The 19,708-nt window shown below is 37.3% G+C and overlaps 2 protein-coding genes across 5 annotated transcripts; one reads left to right on the top strand and one right to left on the bottom strand.

The window, feature by feature from the left end:
- Positions 1-293: 293 nt before the first annotated feature.
- Positions 294-12,449, top strand: LOC121943005 (probable E3 ubiquitin-protein ligase HERC6). 2 transcript variants are annotated; one of them, XM_042486353.1, is made up of 23 exons: positions 294-614; positions 1,677-1,827; positions 1,931-2,007; positions 2,386-2,613; positions 2,972-3,063; positions 3,170-3,297; positions 3,942-4,096; positions 4,594-4,649; positions 5,798-5,889; positions 5,986-6,045; positions 6,189-6,285; positions 6,417-6,597; positions 6,816-6,967; positions 7,534-7,650; positions 7,781-7,879; positions 8,069-8,245; positions 8,867-9,007; positions 9,673-9,839; positions 10,333-10,399; positions 10,521-10,591; positions 10,957-11,140; positions 11,560-11,662; positions 11,834-12,449. In XM_042486353.1, exons 1-23 carry the CDS (start codon positions 395-397, stop codon positions 12,064-12,066), a joined length of 3,048 nt encoding a protein of 1,015 aa, XP_042342287.1. In that variant the 5' UTR covers positions 294-394; the 3' UTR covers positions 12,067-12,449. The 2 variants fall into 2 exon arrangements, with proteins under 2 accessions (XP_042342287.1, XP_042342286.1); XM_042486352.1 differs by having other exon boundaries at positions 6,189-6,294.
- A 1,044-nt stretch (positions 12,450-13,493) lies between these two features.
- Positions 13,494-19,466, bottom strand: yif1b (Yip1 interacting factor homolog B (S. cerevisiae)). 3 transcript variants are annotated; one of them, XM_042487246.1, is made up of 8 exons: positions 19,316-19,466; positions 17,255-17,339; positions 16,694-16,823; positions 16,452-16,556; positions 15,961-16,097; positions 15,599-15,754; positions 15,285-15,378; positions 13,494-14,985 (listed from the first exon to the last, which is right to left on the bottom strand). In XM_042487246.1, the coding sequence occupies exons 1-8, from the start codon at positions 19,359-19,361 to the stop codon at positions 14,830-14,832; spliced, it is 909 nt and encodes a 302-aa protein (XP_042343180.1). In that variant the 5' UTR covers positions 19,362-19,466; the 3' UTR covers positions 13,494-14,829. The 3 variants fall into 3 exon arrangements, with proteins under 3 accessions (XP_042343180.1, XP_042343181.1, XP_042343182.1); XM_042487247.1 differs by having other exon boundaries at positions 19,325-19,466; XM_042487248.1 differs by having other exon boundaries at positions 19,340-19,466.
- Positions 19,467-19,708: the final 242 nt, after the last annotated feature.

Raw genomic sequence — 19,708 nt, 5'->3', positions numbered from 1 at the left:
TTGTTTTAAACGCCTTATTTACGCCTTTGTTTCTACATTAAAAAAGCATTGACACTTTGACATTATCACATATTTTTTCTTCAATTAATTTCTGTTGCGCTCATGCTGCCTTTCCCATTTCTAGGTAAGCTCGTAAATTACAGTACTTCTATCGTTCTTATTATTATTTTGTGCACTGTTAGCTTTTGGTCCAAAGTAAGCCAAAAATCTGCCCAGTATTAAACTCGTGAATCATGTAAGACATTTAAACTAGACCCACTCAACAAGCTACACTCCCAGAATGAGTGATTCAATTGCGTATTATAGATCGTGATGCTGATATCTCCGACAGAACTTGAAGGCAGCATTAACTGGTATAAAGTCCACCACCGCATCAGCTGAGTCCAGTGGAGACATGATGCAACTGTACTGTTGGGGAGACAGCTCCAGTGGACAGTTTGAGCCACAGAATGCCCTAAGCCCGGCGTCGTGGACTGTCCCCGGGACTATAACCTCCATCTGCTGCGGGGACCAGCACACTTTATTCCTCACCAGGGATGGAGGCGTCCTATCATGTGGACACAACGCACAAGGACAACTTGGACAAAGGAAACGTAAAGATGGGAAGACACCAGGTACGCAGCAGAAAAATCGACCAGTTCAGCTGTTGAATTAGAAATAAAGATTTAAGTTTTATGAAGCCTTAACGTTAAGTGTTTAATCATCTTATGGCTGTTAACTTTAATGCAGAGTTATCTGGTTTACTTTAATTCTACTCCAACTTCTCCCGTCAAAAAACTACAATAAAGAAGGAACTTTATTTTGTGTTTAAAATTAATAAGTTCACTGCATTCATCGAAAGCTATAAAGCAACACCCGGATCATCCGCAGGATAATAACCCGAGTTTAGTTTCAATTTCGTTTACTTCTGTTTGAGTGAAGGCAACGAAAGTCAACTGAGCGCTTTGTTGTGCGTTGAGATCATGTGCAGTGGGAAAGCTGGACATCCAGCATAGAGATAGACATGTTTTGTATATTTCGGTAATATTTAGGCTATCTAGAAGTATTTTGATTATTTTCTGAAGTAGAAGTAAAAATATTGCGTTGTAATATTCTCCTGCATTAACGGTGACATACATCGTGGTAATTACAATAGGCTATAATTAATCTTTGTTTCGTTATTATGCAGTTATTTTATTATGTATAGTTTTATATTTTCATTGGGGAATGTTATTATTGTTGCATCAACATGTAAGTCTGAGGTGGAACTTACTTTTTCATGTTCTGTTATTTAATGGCTTAATCTATGTAGATGCATCACGTTAAGATAATCTACTTTTGATGTGAAATCTTCATGCGAAAAGTAGGTCGCAAACTGTCGCTAGCCAAGTTATTCAGTGGTAGTATAATGTAGCATAAACTGAAGAAAACTTAGTATTTGAATAGAAGTTCGTAGGTAGATTTATTTTACATAAGTAATTAAGTGCTAACAGTTTTCATGCTATGCTTATGTTTGCTCCTGTATCGGATATCTATCTACTACCAAGACATTAAATGCTTATGTTTACAGCTCGCAGTACATTTTTAAAAGAGTTAAGGCTGATTGGTATATTATTGAATTGATAGGTACGTATTGTGACACTTCACATCCCAATTGTTTGTTTTGTTTGTGATTCTCTGTCGTCATCCTGTAAAAGGTCGCGTGGAGGGGTTGGGCAACGTGGTGTCCATAGCTTGTGGTCAGGACCACTGTCTGGCAGTGTGTGCATCTGGACAGGTGTTCTCCTGGGGGGCAGGAGAGGACGGACAGAGAGGCATTTTACCAACTGTACTGTGCAACCGACCAAGGCAAGAGCTTAGTGCATGGAATATATGCATGTTTTCCACTGAAAGTCAGCAAAGCTTTGTTCTTTTTCTTTTTAACCTATTATTGTCATATATCGACTTTCAGTCAGGTGCAGATGCCGCTGCCGATACCAGTGATTCAAGTTGCTTGTGGGAACTCCCACTCCCTGGCACTGACTAAAGGTAAAACATGAGCACACTGATGATAACATCTTTCTGTGTTTTATATGGGGCCCCGTGATGTGTAGTTATGTGTAATGTAGTTATAGTTTTATCACTTTGCCAGATTCAGTTTTCCTGTTCCCTGCAGGTACGATAAAGTGCAAAGTAAATGTTCTTTAACATACAAGGAGCTTAAAAAAAAAACAGCTTCAACTATTCCAGAAAAAAAAAGGGATATTTCAATCTCAAGACAGCATCCTGGCAAATAAACAGCTGCCACATTTACAACTATTATTATTATTATTATTACTTACACTATTATTATTATTAATTAATTAATTAATTATTTTTTCTTATTAATTTATTAAACTTTTTTTGTCATTATTTTCTACTTTACAGGAGGCGATGTCTTCTCGTGGGGTTCGAACAGTCATGGTCAATTGGGTCTAGGAAAGGAGGTGTCACGGCAGTGCATTCCTGACCTGGTGTGCGCTCTGACAGGTGTCTCAGTGACCCAGATTTCAGCTGGAGCGAACCACACTCTGTTCCTCACACTCCCCGGCCTGGTGTACTGCTGTGGGGCCAATAAATCTGGCCAGCTGGGGCTCAACAGGGTGGATGAAAAGGGTACTAATACATATAATATAGAAATATAAAATCATTTTAAATACAATCAATAGAGATAAATATAAGTGATAATACAACTTTATGATTTTGGTACAACGTTGTAAAACAAGTTAAAAATCTTTTTAATTGTGCTGTGAACTAGAGTGGAAATTGTAAAGTGTGTTTTATTTTGGAAAAAGAAAATATTATCTCTGACTAGAATGTAATGATGATACATCAGAGGCACAAAATGGGGCTATTAACCTCACAACAACCTTCTCACCGTCTCATTACATACTTCATCTCATTTATCAGAACTCATACATACCATTATTTTGGAACAAGCATGTTTTTTCTAATTCTTATCATCTGTTAACAGGCAGGTTCAACATCTGTATGGTACCTGCCCTCAGACCTCTGGGTGTCTCCTTCATTAGCTGTGGAGAGGCTCACTCTGCTGTGTTAACACAGGTACAAAATCTTCTGACTTCACCCAATCATTAATTATCACTTTATTAAGGTAATAACAGTCCAAGACGTTGCTTCTTATACTCTGGTATGATGTTGTAATTTTTAGGAAGGCAAGGTTTTCACTTTTGGAGAGGGAAGCCACGGTCAGCTCGGTCACAACTCCTCTGCCAATGAAGTGAGACCCAGATTGGTTGACGGTCTGGATGGACCTGCCAGTCAGATTTCATGTGGCAGGTAAAAACTAGCAGGACGCTTATGAAAAACATTTACATCATTTCTCTTTTTTAACATTATCTTTATTGTTTTAATGCTATAACAAACCCAGTGCTGAATCAACAAACAATGTACAAACATGTGATCCAAATAGATTAATAAATAAACGCTACTCTCCTTCCGCCCTTTCCTACATACCCTTTCACTCCCCCACTAGATCCTTACACATCAGTCCCCATCCCTTCAGGTCTGAGCCTTAATTTCTTTATCATGAGTGTCTGAAATAAATACATACAAACATACATAAATTAATTAAAATAAGCAAGTACAGAATACCAATGGCATTAAATAATAATACAAATACATTTTTATTATTAATATAATAATAATAATAATAATAATAATAATAATAATAATAATAATAATAATAATAATAATAATAATAATAATAATAACAACAACAATAATAATAATAATAATAATAATAATAATAATAATAATAATAATAATAATAATAATAATAATAATAATCATAATAATAATAATCATAATAGTTGTAAATTTGGCAGCTGTTTATTTGCCAGGATGCTGTCATGAGATTGAAATATCCCTTTTTTTCATCAAGTTTCTCATTACAATAACTTTTTTTTTTCCGTTTCTCCCAGACGTCACACTCTGGTGTTGGGCTCCTCTGGTCAGCTTTGGGCTTTTGGCAATGGGGCCAAAGGTCAAACTGGGACTGGACAACTAGAGAACAGTCTGACTCCGACTCTGGTACAACTTCCATGGACCACTGACAGCACAGCAGCCGTACCCAGTGGTATGTATGGGTGGTGAGATGTTAAGTAGTTTTTCCTGAGGCGTATAAGGTGGATCTGTCTTTGAATTTACCTCACATTTAAATTAGGACTGGGCTGAGACAAGAGGAAGGCTGTTTCTCACGGAGCTTATTTAAGAAGTAAAAAAAAAAATCTTGATGTTAAATTGAGATCAGTTATGTTGAGGAGAAACAGGCTGGACAAAAAAGAGATCTTATTTATCTCTTTTTTTAAAAGAGATCTTATTTAGATCTTATTTAGATTTTTTTTTTCCTCTGGGATATGATGAGTTAAAGATGCTCCTTATTTTTGGACAGTCCCTTCAGAAATGTTGCAGTTTATTGCCTCAGTTGCCAGTGAGATGAAAATTAAAGTCATATGTTCATTTGAAAAGGAACTCCCCTTTTATCTTGTGTTCTGTTAATAAAAGTTGGTGTAAATTAATGTGATTTATGTCTTAATGACATAAATTTTTTCTGTTTTTTCTTTCTTTGAGCAGACTTGAAAATATCAGCTGGGTGGAATACAAACTTCATTTACACTTCATCTGCACAGGTATTGTTTAAACCTGTTTAAAGACTCATTGTTCTTCAGTTGTAGCACAATACAATACACATGGAAAAGTTTTCTTTTCAAGTACTTTTTATATTCCTTTTTTAAAACTGTACTTCTACTTGAGTATATTGTTGAGCCAGTAATTACCTTTTTACTTCAGCCATGATCCTGGATTTTCTGTTTTGTGTTTTTCCTTGTTTCATGTGTGCTTTCATTTTAAATCTGTCTCCTGATTTATTCTGTAGGATCACTCCTTGTGTGTCATGTCTGGTTTTACTTCCTGCCTTTGTGTGTTTTTACTCGTCTGTCCCACACCTGTTCCTCATCATCCTGCTGTCACCTGCCCCTCGTTATCCTGCTGCTCTTCTTATGCATATAATTTCTGTGCTTTGCTTGTGTTTTGTCAGTTTGTCTGTGTTGGTCCCTGCTTTGTTGTCCGTGCTCCTTTCTGGATTCCCTCCATGTTCCTCGTTTACTGGTTTGTTTCTAGTTTGCTTTTTGTGATTTTCTTGGGTACTTTGTTTCTCTGCTACCTGCTCCGTCAGTTTTGTTGCCTGCTTAGGGTTTGTTTTTTTGTCTTTTTGTATCACCTTTGTGCTATTAAAACTCGCTTTTTGTTCACCCATCCTGCCTGCGTTGTCTTTTGCAAATAAGTCCTCTCTTGAACTTTTATGAAACGTGACAACTTCACTACATTTGCCTTGTGCCTCCCAAAAATCACTGAGATCTCTGATTTTAAAAGCATCTCTAAATGCAAATTGAACTAAGTTGTACATTCTGAAGGTGAAAATTGTGTTAGCCATGCTCATTTTTCATGTCCTACTGTAATCTTTAATGCTAAAATAAGTAAGAGAAGGGTAGAGAGGAAGAGATGAAGAGTGAGTGGGAGAAAATAGTTTTTTTATGTTTATCGCACACCATAAAGAATACGAAATGGAAAGCAATGTAAGTAATTTGTTAAATGGATGATTTTTTTTACTTGAGTCACTTTTGTAGGAGTAACTGTACTTTTACGTCAGCATAGATTTGCAGTACTTTACCCATCATTGTTGTTCTTGCCTATTTGCCATTGTATTAAAAATGCCGCTTTGTCATGTCTATTAAACTGGCCACCTTTAATGTTAATTCTAATGTTTCTATCTTTTAAGAGCTTGGATCGAGGACAGATAACTGGACGGCTTGATGAGACAAAACTGCAAGAATGGCTGTCATTGAGAAATGGCAACGCAGCGGCAAAGAGGTCCTTATTTCTAATTGTATTATGGTTGTAATTAAGTGCACATATGAAAAATCACTCATATATAACCCCCCCCCCCCCCCCCGTTTTATTCAACAGAGACATTTCTTCAATGTTTCTGACAAGTTCAAGTCTTGTTGCAAGTTTCACGAAGGCTGAGTGAGTCCCTTTCTATTATTAAGAAGCAAACTCAGTTATAATGTAAGACATGAGAGCAAGCTTAAGAATTTAGGGATAATCTGAATGTAATTTTTCTAAATTTGTCCTGCATCTTTGTTTTAATGCTTTTCTTTTGGTATCAGCGGGGCTCCATTAGAAGCAGGTGCCTTAACTGTGGACCTTGAAGCAGCTAGCAAAGCTTTCGACCAGATGCTGGAAATACCATGGATCAAACAATCAGTAAAGAACATAATTAATTGCATGCATCACTGAGATCATTTTTTTTTCTTTTGCTTTGCTTGCTTTATTTACAAACAAGTGTATGCTGTGTACATGCTGCCATGTTATCTCATAAATCTCTTTCCATGTAGGTGGATCTTACCAACCTGATTAACTTGCTTTGCGCTTCAAGAACTGCCCTAAAATCACCAGAGATCATCCTGATTCTGCTGACATGTCCCCTTCTCCAAGAGGACACTCATGTCATGAACCATGTGTTGCCCCTGGCTATCATTATGGCAGATCTGCATGAGAAGACCCTGAAAATACTAAGTAAAAAAACAGCACACATTCTTTTTTTATCTGAAGTTCATATTTCCTTCAATGTGCTGGTTCTCACCGAACCTATTCTAACCAAATTTTAAAATGTACAATATAAAATCCATACACATCGTCATTAGATAAAACTGTTCTGCTGTTGACTAGCTTAAGAAAATGTGAGATATTTCTATGATATATGCCATATACACGGTTTTTGTTTTGTTTTGCAGGAAGCTTGTGGTCTTCCCTGACAGCCTCTGTACTAACGAAGCACATCTTGGTGTTCAGAAAGGCCCTGTCCTTCCTGCTAAGAAATGGCCTCTTGATAACTCACAATCCAGGAGTCAAATACCTGCTGGAAGCCCTCAAGCTGCTCTACAAAGTCAGTGCTTTATATAATTTCAAGCATCAGTGTGTTTAGTGTAATATCTATTTAAGTTTTTAAATTTAGGATCAAAGTTAAAAGGAAATCATTTATTCTTGGAATAGGCTCGTAAAGACATTCCCCCTGATTAATGCTAAAGAGGGTTTTTTTTCAGCTTTTTTGTGTCAGACAGCTGAAATCTAGTTTTTGCTGTAACTTCTCAGAAATATTGCTACCCTCTGAGGCAGTTTTCTCCAGTATGTCAATTTCTAAAGCATTTTAGAAAGTGTTTGTCCTCTTGTGTGTGATCAGAATTAACACTGAGGCTAAAAATTGTTCTCAAATTAATACTTTTTTTTAATGACTTCCCATCACAAGTGAGCAGAGCTCAAGGTGTTGTCTTAAAACTGTCTGACTACCTGGCATGATTGCCTGGCATTTTTGTGTTTTCAAGTTTTCTGTCCATCCTTACACCTGTCTGACCCGTCTCGTGAATGCAATATCTCAGGAATGCCTCCAAGGGTTATTTCATCAAAAATGTGTCTGGACAGTTATGGGTGTAAACTGCAGCTTTTTTTTCACAGGCAAACAAAGCTGGAAAGTCCTACAAAGTTCCACTGAGCACTTTTTACGTAGAGGAAATCCGTGGTAATGTGCCAGTCACGGACGTCCCACTTTGGTTGCGATTTTCTAAAGTGGAGGTATAAATACACAGTACACATTATTCACAAAGTGTTTCAGAGGAACAACATTTCCCTTTGACCTGAATACTGTTGGACTGCTTTTTGCTGAGATAAGTTCATAAGTGGATAACTGGTTATTTTCCTAAAGGATGACGAAAACACACCCGCCATTTTTTGCCGCTATCCATTCCTGTTTACTCTGGATTGCAAGGTGTCGGTCTTTAACATCTTTGCATCTATAGCAAAGGTACAGTATGTATTAAAAAGATAATTTACAGACATTTTACTGAACTTCTATATTAATAATAAGCATAATATGGTTGCAGTTGTTTTTTAAATTTAGCATTCATTTAAAATAATACATCTTGTACTATCCAATATTAAAATTGCTTTCCATCTGTGAGATTTCTTTACAAGAAGAGTTTTTAAATTACAGGATGCACAATCTGTCATGCATGAACTGGCTTTGGCATGTTGTGAAAAAATGGGGACGTCCCCAGACTCTGCCCCACCCCCGGTCTTCCAGCTAACTCTGAGACGAACTCACCTGCTTGAAGACACCTTTAGACAACTCGGTGCAGCTGACCACTGCGCCTTCAGAAGGGAACTTTTGGTAAACACACACACAAATCTTTATCAGCTTTACTATTCTGAAACAAAATTTTGTAGCTTTTTAATTTATATTATTTCGCTGCAGAGTAATTTAAAGGAGTAGTCCGTTTTCTATTTCCATAGACAAAAAAAGTCAAAATCATGGCAGCAGAGAGTAAGATTTTGTCCCTGGTATCGGCAGAACTTCACGAGCAATGATATTTGATAGCATGTTTCCATTGCCCCATGAGCACTCTTAACTTAATGTATAAATTGATTGAGTGCCCTGATATCTTAATAAAATTTAACGTACATTTTGAAATCATTTTACAATAAAAGTATGCATTCATAACTGTTTGGAATCATACCTGTGCTAATTAGAAATGTTCTTCATCACAATAAGAATTAAATAAATGACTGAATTAAAATTGAGTTCTTTTAACTGTAGCAATGTGAGGATTGTGTGAAGGTGAGGTGTCATAACTATTAATTATACATTTGGAAATCCCTTCACAAAACCATTTGATTCAAGCACAAAATGGATGTCATGGAAGTCGTGTATGGATATTTATCGTGAGAGCTGATAAATACATTTCTGTTCTGAAGACACCTTTTTTAAAAAAATGTATTTTTTCCATCCTAGGTGCAATTTGTGGACAACAGGAAAGTGACAAATGTCAACAAAAAGGACTTCTTCCTGCACATGTTTGATGAGCTGATAGCTCCCGAGTCTGAGATGTTCATGTACAACGAGAGCAAGACTCTGGCCTGGTTTCCTCCCAAGGTAAGACCAGTGTATTAAGCAGAAAACTAAAGGTGCACTGTGTAGGATTTAGTGGCATCAAGCAATGAGGTTGCAGATTGCAACCATCTGATTACCCCTCTGCTCACAAGTCCCTTTACAAGCGTGTAGAGAAAACATGGAAGGCCCAGCATAGAGTCGGCGTTTTGTTTGTCCATCCTTGGCTACTGTAGAAATATGGTGATACAACATGGCAGACTCCTTTGATGAGGACCCGCTCTGAACGTAGATATAAACAACTCATTCTAAGCTAATGAGAACACGATTCTAATTTCAGGTGATTATACATGAATAAAAGCATAATTAGGAATATTATATTCCATTTTTGCCCATACATCCCCTGAAAACCTACACACTGCACCTTTAAATTCTTACACATACTAACCCGCTAAACAGATCCCTTGACGTGATTTAACTGGCCTATTTCTGGTTACACAGTGCCTTTAAACCATTTATAAATATAACATCCAAATGAGCATATTACTCTAAAAGTGTGAAGAAAAAAGATGTTCGTGCTTTTCTCTGATGTCTGATGCCCCGTTTTACATTTTTATAAGTCAAAGAAACGTGTTGTGCATTTGACCTTATCATCATCAGAAAACGTGACAGTTATAGAATTGCTCATGTGTTCATTATCAACCATACAGCCAAAAGTTGAGAAGAAGACCTACTTCCTGTTTGGCGTTCTGTGTGGCCTGGCCCTCTACAACCACAACATTGTCCACATGCCTTTTCCACTGGTTCTCTTCAAGAAGCTGCTTAAAGTCAAACCCACACTGGATGACATGAAGGAGTTTGACCCTGTCGTGGCAGAGTAAGATTTAAAAATGGAGTTTCTTTTTGTTGCAACTGTTTTTGCATTGCTGTTTCAATCTATAACTACTCTTGATCAACATGAGTAGTTTGTGTCTTATTGCAGAAAATTAAATAGTCTGGTGGTTTGCAGGTCTGCAGGTCTGCAGGTCCTAGTTGTGTTAAAGGAATACTTCAACCACAAAATGACCATTTGTATATCAATTACTCAAAGTATCGTATGTCATAAAAGATGTCATTATAAGTCATAGAATAGTATGCCATAAAAATGTCACGGTAGAGTGTGTCATAAAACATTATTTAAATGTGCACTCCTTTCACTCCAATTCATCAAAATTTTTCTCCATCTTTATATTCTTTATTCACCATGGAGGCATGAGAGAAAAAAATGTTTTTCTACCGAAATTCAGCGTAACACGGGGTGAATAGGTACTACACAAACAGTCATTTTGTGCATTAAGTTCTCCTTTACATGGACCTTTTTGTGTCTTCAGGAGTTGGCGGTGCATGTTAGAGGACTACACTCCTGAAGTGGTAAACGGCCTGGAGATTCCTTTCACTGTAGGTTTCCTTAGATCACAGTCAAAATGACTGCCAGTGTCATTTCATACTTGAACCCTGTGTCCAGCATGTGTTGCTGCAAAATTCCAATCTGACTTAAATTGCCCTGTTTTTCTTACAGGTGGTCTGGGGTGATGAGGAAGTTGAGCTCGATCCAGCAGAAACAGGAAAACTTGTCACAGCGTCAAACAAGTATGTTTATAGAAAACTGTAAACATACTTGTTTGCTGCACATTTTTCACAACCTTTGAACATGTTTGATATTTGTCAGTCTGCGTCTTTGATTTCCTCTCAACTTTCATGTCATATTGCTGTGCGTCCTATAGACTGATGCACAGTTACCCTTTCTCATGTCAGCTAAAGATCCTGCTTTTGCTGCCATCTACCTGTTGAAATGGCCAAGTTAAAACTGTCAGTTCGAAGAGAAAAGCGCACTAAAACTTTTCTTTGGGATAATATAAGCAGCATTTGTGTAAAGAAGAAATTGCAGGGGTGAAGTCTCCAGATATTGTCAGAACTCAGTTGATGCTACTTAATAAAAAAAAATGTCTCTATAGAAAAGAATTCGTAGACGCCTCCATCGACTACGCCTTCAACACATCAGTGGAGAGAGAGTTCAAAGCGTTCAAGGAAGGTTTCTTCAAGGTGTGTCACATCGACGTGGTGGAGTTCTTCCAGCCTGAGGAGTTGCAAGCGGTGATGGTGGGCCAAGAAAACTACGACTGGGAGGTGTTCAGGAAGGTCTGCTAAAACCCAGGACAGCTTTTCACTTTTGTAGATACTGAGATTTATCTTAACACACTAATTTTCTATTCAAATATTCAGAATTTTTTCAAACTTGTGTCCAAAGAAATCATATAGCATCAAGCTTTGGCAAACAGTATGAAACAACCTTTTTTGTCATGTGTGGACCCATTTGTATGTTACATTACTCCAAACTGTTTTTCAGTGCTTACCATAGCACTGCATTCTCAGATTGTCAAAGACTTGAACTTTGAGTTAAGTTTTGAACTATTTTAAAAACTTTTTTTCAAAAATTGAAGTAAAAAGTGGCATAAAATGGAAAGAAACAAGTAAAGTAAAAGTACATTAAAATTGTATAAGTACGGCAGTTGAGTAAATGTACCTATTTATTTACCACTTCTGTATTTTCCAAATAGAACACCGTTTATGAAGGAGTCTACCATGAGGGGCATCCAAACATCGTGACTTTCTGGGAGGTGTTTGAGAACCTGACAGCAGAAGAGAAGAAAAAGTTCCTCGGTAAGTAATAAACATGGCTGTGTTCATAATCATTTCTCAAGCTTGACTTTAAAGTGGAGCAGAACTGTCTCTGTGAGTTTTACCTGAAAGAAACAAATTTGATGTTTTCGTTAGGATTTTATGAAGTTTTCTATCATTTAAAAGTGTTTCTTTTGTGTGTTTGTTTGCCAGTGTTCCTCACAGGCTGTGGCCGTGTGCCCTTCCTGGGTATGGAAAGCATCAAGATGAGAGTCGCTGTCTTGCCTGATACCTCTGAGCTCCATTTGCCAGAATCCCTCACCTGCCATTGTCTGTTATTGCTGCCCATCTACCAGAGATACCCGGTGGAGAGGACGATGCACAGCAGGCTCCTGCAGGCGATTAATCACAACAGAGGCTTCTGGAAGCAAGTAGACACAGAATGAAGCGACAAAGTCTCCTTTATAAACATCTTATTTTCTGGTAGTTTAAGGCTTTTTGTCTCCACAATCTGCTAAATCTTGTTTTTTTTTTCTCTTACACATGCCATTAAGTTCTAACTTGTTATCTATAGTAATATTATTAAGCTATGAAGGGTTTTCACAGGAGATCAGCAGCCCATGTTCTGTCATGTAGCACTTTGAGAGACAGTAATGCAGATGCAGTTATTGGCCAAAGCCGCCTGCACGTTAAATGTTGAAGGGCTGTTTGATCATTTTATTTTGATGAAGCAGTACAGCCGTTAGTTATTTAACCATAAGAGTAAGAACTGGTGTTTCCTCCTATCCATTCAGCAAGTTAAAGAATAAAAATATGCACATTTGGAAAGTTTGAAAAAAAGAATTAATATATCCTGACAAATCATATACAGGGTATGGATGTATGAATAAAATCACTGGCATTTAGTATCCACATCATGTTAAAGATGGGTGGATATTGGGCTTTAGCTTTTTCCATATCAATAAATATAGTCAGCAGTTGTCGGGCTGCTGCCGTTGCTGCTACACCTCTTCTGAGCTGATAACCTCACTGGCATAGTTAACAGTAAGTACTCTTTCAGTTCATGTTATACAAGCCTAGATCTTGCATTAATATTTTATTTTTGTGTCACCAAAGATAAGCAATACTATATTGTGTATAAATCTGGAAAATGTTTAGTACTTTAATAACCTGCTAAACGAATGACTTTCTCTGTGATACTGGCTTGCAGTTAATAATGTTGAAATTAAAAGACTATTTCACCCATAAAATGAGCAATTCACTATAACCTCACAATTTTAAACTGTTTGGTCAGACTCCAATACTAAATTGTTTTGGGATTTTTAAGTAAAATGCATGTGTTTAGTAAGTACTGAGCATAAGACTGGCTAAGACTTGGATTATATTGCAAATATTGTGTGAGAGTTTGGAAACATGTTTTTATATAGCTTTTCTGTTAAACATGATTATCAGTCAATCAATAAATCAATGTTTGCCATTTTCTGTGGAGGCATGCAAGTTCTTTTGTGGGTGAAGTATTTTGAACATACATCAATCTTTTGGTCGTAAACCACAGGCCAGTTTAACAATCTTTATATCATTTTCTAGTGGACTGTTTTAAATTAGGTAAGATACTATTCTTGACTTTGTAGTTAACAGCAAAGCAAATTAAGAAGTGCGAACATTTAGCTTAAAACTTAAAAGAGCCACGAGAAAGGAGAAAAAAATCTTATGAAGGATTTGTACCTCCTTCCCTTCCATAACCGGTTAAGATTCTCTTCCTGTAATTTAAATTTAACTGCAATAGTTTCTGTGATTGGGGAAAAAAGAAACAAAACTCACATCAGAGAAGAACAAATTTGAGCACATGAAACAAAACTCAGAGCTCAGCAGCTTCATCAATCAGAATTTATTCATCTGTCGTCATATCAGTTCAATGGCTTGATTTGATTGTATGCTTTCAGCTTTCTTTGACAGTCAGAGATGGCATCCATTAATGATTAATCCTGAAAAAAATTACCTGCTACATGTATATAGAATGAGTCATTAGTAATGAGATGCTTCAATTTCATAAACTCAGTTTAAATAATTTGTCAAAGTATTTGGAAAAAGGTTTCAATGACCTCAGTTAAGTGATGGAAGCCTTTTATTGTTCATAAATTATCTTTAGTTTTGATATGAGGAAAATGCAAAACTCCTGAATTTTGAATTTTTCTCCCGAATTAAAGCGAATGTGAATCCTTCCCTGGTTTGAGTTAACATTCGTGACAAAAGTGGAGACACGGTGATGATAAAGAATTTACAAGCACATTAACGCAAAACAAACTATCTCTGACATTAAAATATTTCAAGTATCTCAAAGAGACACAATTTTCACAGAACAGACCATCCCATCTCTTCCCTTACTTTATTCCTTTTGACTTTCAATGTGAAAAGCATTAAAAGACTTACTTTGTTTTTAAAAGCATATCAAAGTCAATTTAACATTTCATCGAGACATCTACACCCTGTGGCTTCCACACCGTTGAAATTTCTATTCAAGAGTTGTCAGGCAGCAAAGCTCAAACATGTATCAAAGCACATACAAAAAGATTTAACAGATAAAATGGAAGTGGTACTACACCCACACTTTATACACCAGTTAGAAAACCCTTGTTTCCGGATCCAGTAATGACAGGACGGGTATTCTCTAAGTTGGGAAATTAGTCAAACATTGAAACAGAGCCTGTTGATCACTTTTAAACCTGGATTTGAGTTCTTTGTCGTCGTTAAATGGACGGTTGTATGAGGTTAGTGTGCTTTATCTTCAGCGGCTCAGAAAATCATGATATCAGACCAGAGAAATAATACTTTTGCTTTACAGAAACATACATACTTAAATAGTCCTAAAAAAATAACTGACAAATAATTACAGTATAGAAAAACAACTTAAAGCCACTTGCTACATTTTTTAAAGAAATTACATAAAAAAAGACACAATAAAGGCAACACTAATGACACAGGGCTGTGCTGTGAGAGAAAAAGCTGTAATGCCTCAAATTCTCTCCTAATCGTCTTGTCGCATGTTTTGCTCCAAGCATACATGGAGTGAGTCTTGTGTTTACCTCTGTCTTTGTCAGGAAGTGATGGGATATCATCCAGACAACTGTGGCTTTTCTTAAATGTTTTTAAGGGGGTGAGATGGCATTCAGGCAGTCAAGTTCATCTTCTGAAGAATGAGCGTGTGTGTTTTATCTGATAAGGTGGTAGGTGAGCCAGTACATGAAGATGGGTTGTGCAGCTGCTATGGACATGGTGAGGTACATCCTTAACTGGTTTCTGGCTCCTCTCACCAGCCTCCCCTCCGCCGCCGCCTCAGATAACAGCTTCAGACGCAAGGTGCGGATCTGAGAAGAGACCCATTTAAGGTATTCTTTAATCAACCATTAAACAGACTTGACTTCATGTCAGCTCTTTGTGTAGGTCATAATACTCTGATCTTTAAATCAGAGTTCAAAATACTTTTTTCGGTGTACAAGCACTATTGCATGTAACTAAATTACATGCACCATTTCTTCTAATGTACAGGATGCCAAGAAGGAAACAGTCTTTCCAGAACACCAACTACATCAATGCTGTGCCAGATATCTGTTTTAATTATTTATAAACAGGGAATCTATCCACTGAGCTCGATGCTGGTACTCACCATAAAGACAAAGATGGCAGCACAGCACCACAGTAGAGAGAGATAGTACGCTGGCCTTCCAAACAACAAGCCTGCTACTACACCTACAATCATCCTGAGGTAACACAAAGAGACGCACACACAGTCACAGATTGGGTATAATATCCACAGATTGATAGTGTTAAACTACGAAAATGTAAGAGATGTTTTATTCTTAGCATCATTCAAAGGAAAAATTAGCCATTGGAAAAGGAACAACTGAGCTAAACAAAGTAACACAGGTAAACAGAGATAATGAAAATTTGAACACAATCATAAAAAGATGCTGCACAAACCCGACGTATTTGTAGCCAGAAAAGGCCAGCAGGTCGATGGTTGTGAGGTCGGTGTTCACGGTCACAAGGTAGAGTGACAGCAGGACCGCCAGGACTTCCATGATCAGCCACACCAGCGCTGAGCTGGCCTGAACTCCCAGCAGCTCTGGAGAAAACCTGAAGGGAGAGATGACGCCTTGGTGTAACACACAATGAATTCACATTAAATTGACAACCTGTTCTTATGTAAAAAAAAATAAAAATAAAAAAAAATGATACTGAGCTATTAATGATCACTGCTTAGACAAAGAATCAATTGGTAATAAAGCACTTAATTAGTGTGTCTCTTCTAAAGGAATTGATAAAAACATGGATGTATGTACCTGTTCTGTGTGCCGAGGGCCAGTCCAGCCACCAGGACGTATGTGATGAAGCCCATGGCGGGAATGTAGAGATCAGGAGCGTTCACGTCGAAGCGTGGAGCCACTGGAGTGTCCTGCTGGTAACTCACCTCCCAGTTCTACAACAAGGTCAAAACACCAGCTGAAACATCTTTCTACACAACATGGGAATTTTATTTGACACTATTTGTATTCTACCGCTGTTTGTCAATGTAGCTGATCATCCGTTACAGAGGGTTAATATCCTGATACAACATTAGTGTCACACTTACAGGCTCAGTCAAACTGATGCTCAAAACCTGTGTGGGCCTACTTTTTCCACATAAAGAAAATACACCAGGAATAGAAAAGGAAATTGATAAAATAATCGGACTGATAAGCAGAATTGATAATGCCTTTGATATCAATAAAATCTTCTAATTCCCATTCCTTGCAAAGTGCCAGGCAAAACAGAATCATTTTAAGAGACTTACCTCATGCATGTAAGGGAAAACAAGAAGGCCCAGTTTTTTCCCCACGTACACGGTGTCCACAGCAAAGTAATATTTCAGCTTAGAAATCGGAATGAACCTGTCCAGCTGAAACAAGCACACGGACATACACACATGCATTATTAAGCCTAATATATCCCCGGGCTTCTACGACTATTTTGTGGGAGCTCTTTTGCATCCTTTCTGGTAAGCAACAATATAAAATATTAATGACTCAGTCTTACATTTTTGTCCACCATTTCCCTTCCCTGAGACGCCAGTGAGCTACCATATGCCATGGCCAGGTTAGACATGGGGTCAGACAGGATGGACTCGCCAGGAAACCCTGCTGCTTGAGGCCCGGCCTGCTGGTTCCTGTCAAAGTGACATAAGAAAATGTATCTACTGGAAGAACATGATGGATGCATCAGGTAAAAAATACAAACGTGTAGTGAATTCTATCGTGAAGAGACAATTCAAAAGACTACAAAGCCAAAGTAACAGGAAGTAAACTAGGATGGTTGTTTTCTTTGTCTCCCAAAGATTCATTTTTTTTTATTTTAGTGGGAATAATCTAATTGATTGACAAAGGTAGCCTCTTTTTTTCTTTGATGCAATATAGTACACAATCATTCAAAATGCAATAAGACTGAACTCCAAAAGATGTATCGGGATCAAAGAGACATTTTAATTTCATTTTTTAAACTTTGTTTTTAAAAATGACTATTAAATCTACCTTGTAAGTATTAAGACAATATGTTAGCACAAAAGTTTAACATGCAGCCTAACTTCAGCCTGGCTCCCACCTGTACCCTGCACCACTCGTATCCTCAAACAGCTGGCTGCCCTCTGAACCATCCACCGAGCTATTCCTGAGACGCATATTTGGCTCTGGATGAAAAGAGAGTGATTAGAGACAGAGATCTGTCAAACAAAGGACTATATCTGAACCTCTCAAATCACATGAAATTGTTAAAAAAAATTAGTAAAGCAAGCAAAAGTGAGGCAGCCGCAATTAAAGGAAACCTGAGAAACCAACATGCATCAATTATTTGTATGAAAGATTTGCCCAATCACCCTTTATTGTTTTTGGTTGTTCAAAATCATAGAAATTTAAGAGCAGGCAATCACCAACACTGGCTGTTCTGTGAACGACGTGATGATAAATGTGAGAACTTCTTGTTAGTTTCAAAGTTAGATTATACTGCAAGTGTCCACAGTGTTCAACATCTGTTGCACAGTTCCACTGTAGAGGCAGAATAAGGATTTCTGGCACAACTTCACTTTACTTCAAGGTGCATGGAAAAGGAAAAAAGTCTGACACTGTAAAACTCCAGCAACATTTACCTATAACGAACAACTTAATTGTAAGACCAACACATTCTGGCTTGTGGCCTTCATGAGGCGCATGAGGCGAGGGTTGCAACGGTATGAGATTCTGACAGTACAATTATTATCTCAGAAAATATCACAATTTTGCAGTAAGGTGGTATAACAACAAGTAATGTGACCGTTGACACAGTATTCATATTATCATCAGTTGCAATGACCCTTAAAGAAATGAAACATTAAGGATTATTTTAGACAGAGCAAAGGTTTTATTATAATTGCAACTTTTTTTTTATGGAAGTATGCACAAAAAGTTTACCTTAAATAATAATAGTACTCAATACATAATGAAATACATAAAACAAAGGTGAAATTCTCCGTCTGGTTGCATTTTTTGGAATACTGTTGTTAAGCAAATGGACATGGTATGATAACCATACATTTTCATACCACAGTAATCTTGAAACCTATACACTGCTGCAACCTTATAAGGGGCTAATATATACAGCTAATGTGACAATAGCATCATGTTTCTTTCCTATATGAAGCTTGTAACCAAATGAAAATATTATGTGAACAATGTGTGTAGACAATCCCAGTGTGAATGCTCCATGCAGGAGAAAGAGCTTCTTGGCTTCATCCCCTGAGGGAGTAATAACCTCATCACACACTGATCACAAGAGCTGATTATATAACCCCGAAAGAGCCACAAAGAGTTAAAACCCCTTTCCTCTGTTATCACTATTGGTAAAGATTGTGTAATGGATATGTTACAAACCTAAAGTGTGCTAGCTACACACACAATCACCTTTATATAAACTAAAAACACCTAAAACTAGCACACTGCCTGATAACTCAACCGATGCAGACAATTGATATTTTGAGCAATAAATATGACATTTCAAGTGTTTGCTTGAATCCTCTGAAGAGTGCTCTTTTACACTTTGTGATGCTTACATATCTGTTTAGAGACACGTTTACTGGACCTGTGTTAACGTACTCGGTGTAACATCATTAATTGCCCTTAAACTCATTACAAATGTTTTGCTCATGGATCAAAAATAAACCCAATCCCCAAAGTCTAACCCAGATTAAAGTTTGAAAACAGAGGCTGAGCTAACTTTAAATGCACCAAAACGTATCCCAGTCATTGCACAGAAAGAAGAGACAGAAATAACATGTACACACCCCCGTATAAGTATGAGGGACCACCGTTAGCCTGCCTTGCATATGTAACACTGGGAGAATTAGCTAGTTAGCATTGTTAACTTAGCCAGTGTTTATTGATAGTTTGTAGCGAGGCTATCCAATTTTCTTGACTAATACTGTCTTTCACATTGGCTAACGTTAGACGATTCTTTGTATTTTTTTCCAAGCTATTTATTATCATATAGCTAGTTATTAGCCTCAACCGACTGAAACGACGACAGCAACGTCAACATTCAGTTCCGTTTACGTTGAAAGCTAGCAAGAACAAAATGTGCACATGCAGCCGATCGCTTAAATTAAAGGCTGATTTGATCGATAAAGTCACGTACGTAACTTACGCTGTCTGAACCCACTTTGAGTTGCAGTGTAATCCATTTGGACTGACTTGGTGGCAGCTGCAGCCGCAAGTAAACCAACTCCACTGAGATGCAGTTGCTGCTAGTTAGCAAGCTACATAGAGAAGTTAGAGTCATTCATAAATTTACACGGAAGTCAACGGTTTCTTCTTCTTCTTTGGATTTAATGACGGCTCACAAAACAACGTGAAATGTGAATAGCGCCACCTACTGTATCAAGGCGTCCTAGGTTTGATAACACACTGCAATAATAACTAATAATAATAATAATAATAATAATAATAATAATAATAATAATAATAATAATAATAATAATAATAATAATAATAATAATAATATAAACCACTGCAGTAGCAGAATTACACA

This window comes from Plectropomus leopardus, chromosome 5, assembly GCF_008729295.1.
Source record: "Plectropomus leopardus isolate mb chromosome 5, YSFRI_Pleo_2.0, whole genome shotgun sequence".
NCBI classification, from domain to species: domain Eukaryota; kingdom Metazoa; phylum Chordata; class Actinopteri; order Perciformes; family Serranidae; genus Plectropomus; species Plectropomus leopardus.
This window is presented reverse-complemented; position numbering and strand designations above follow the sequence as displayed.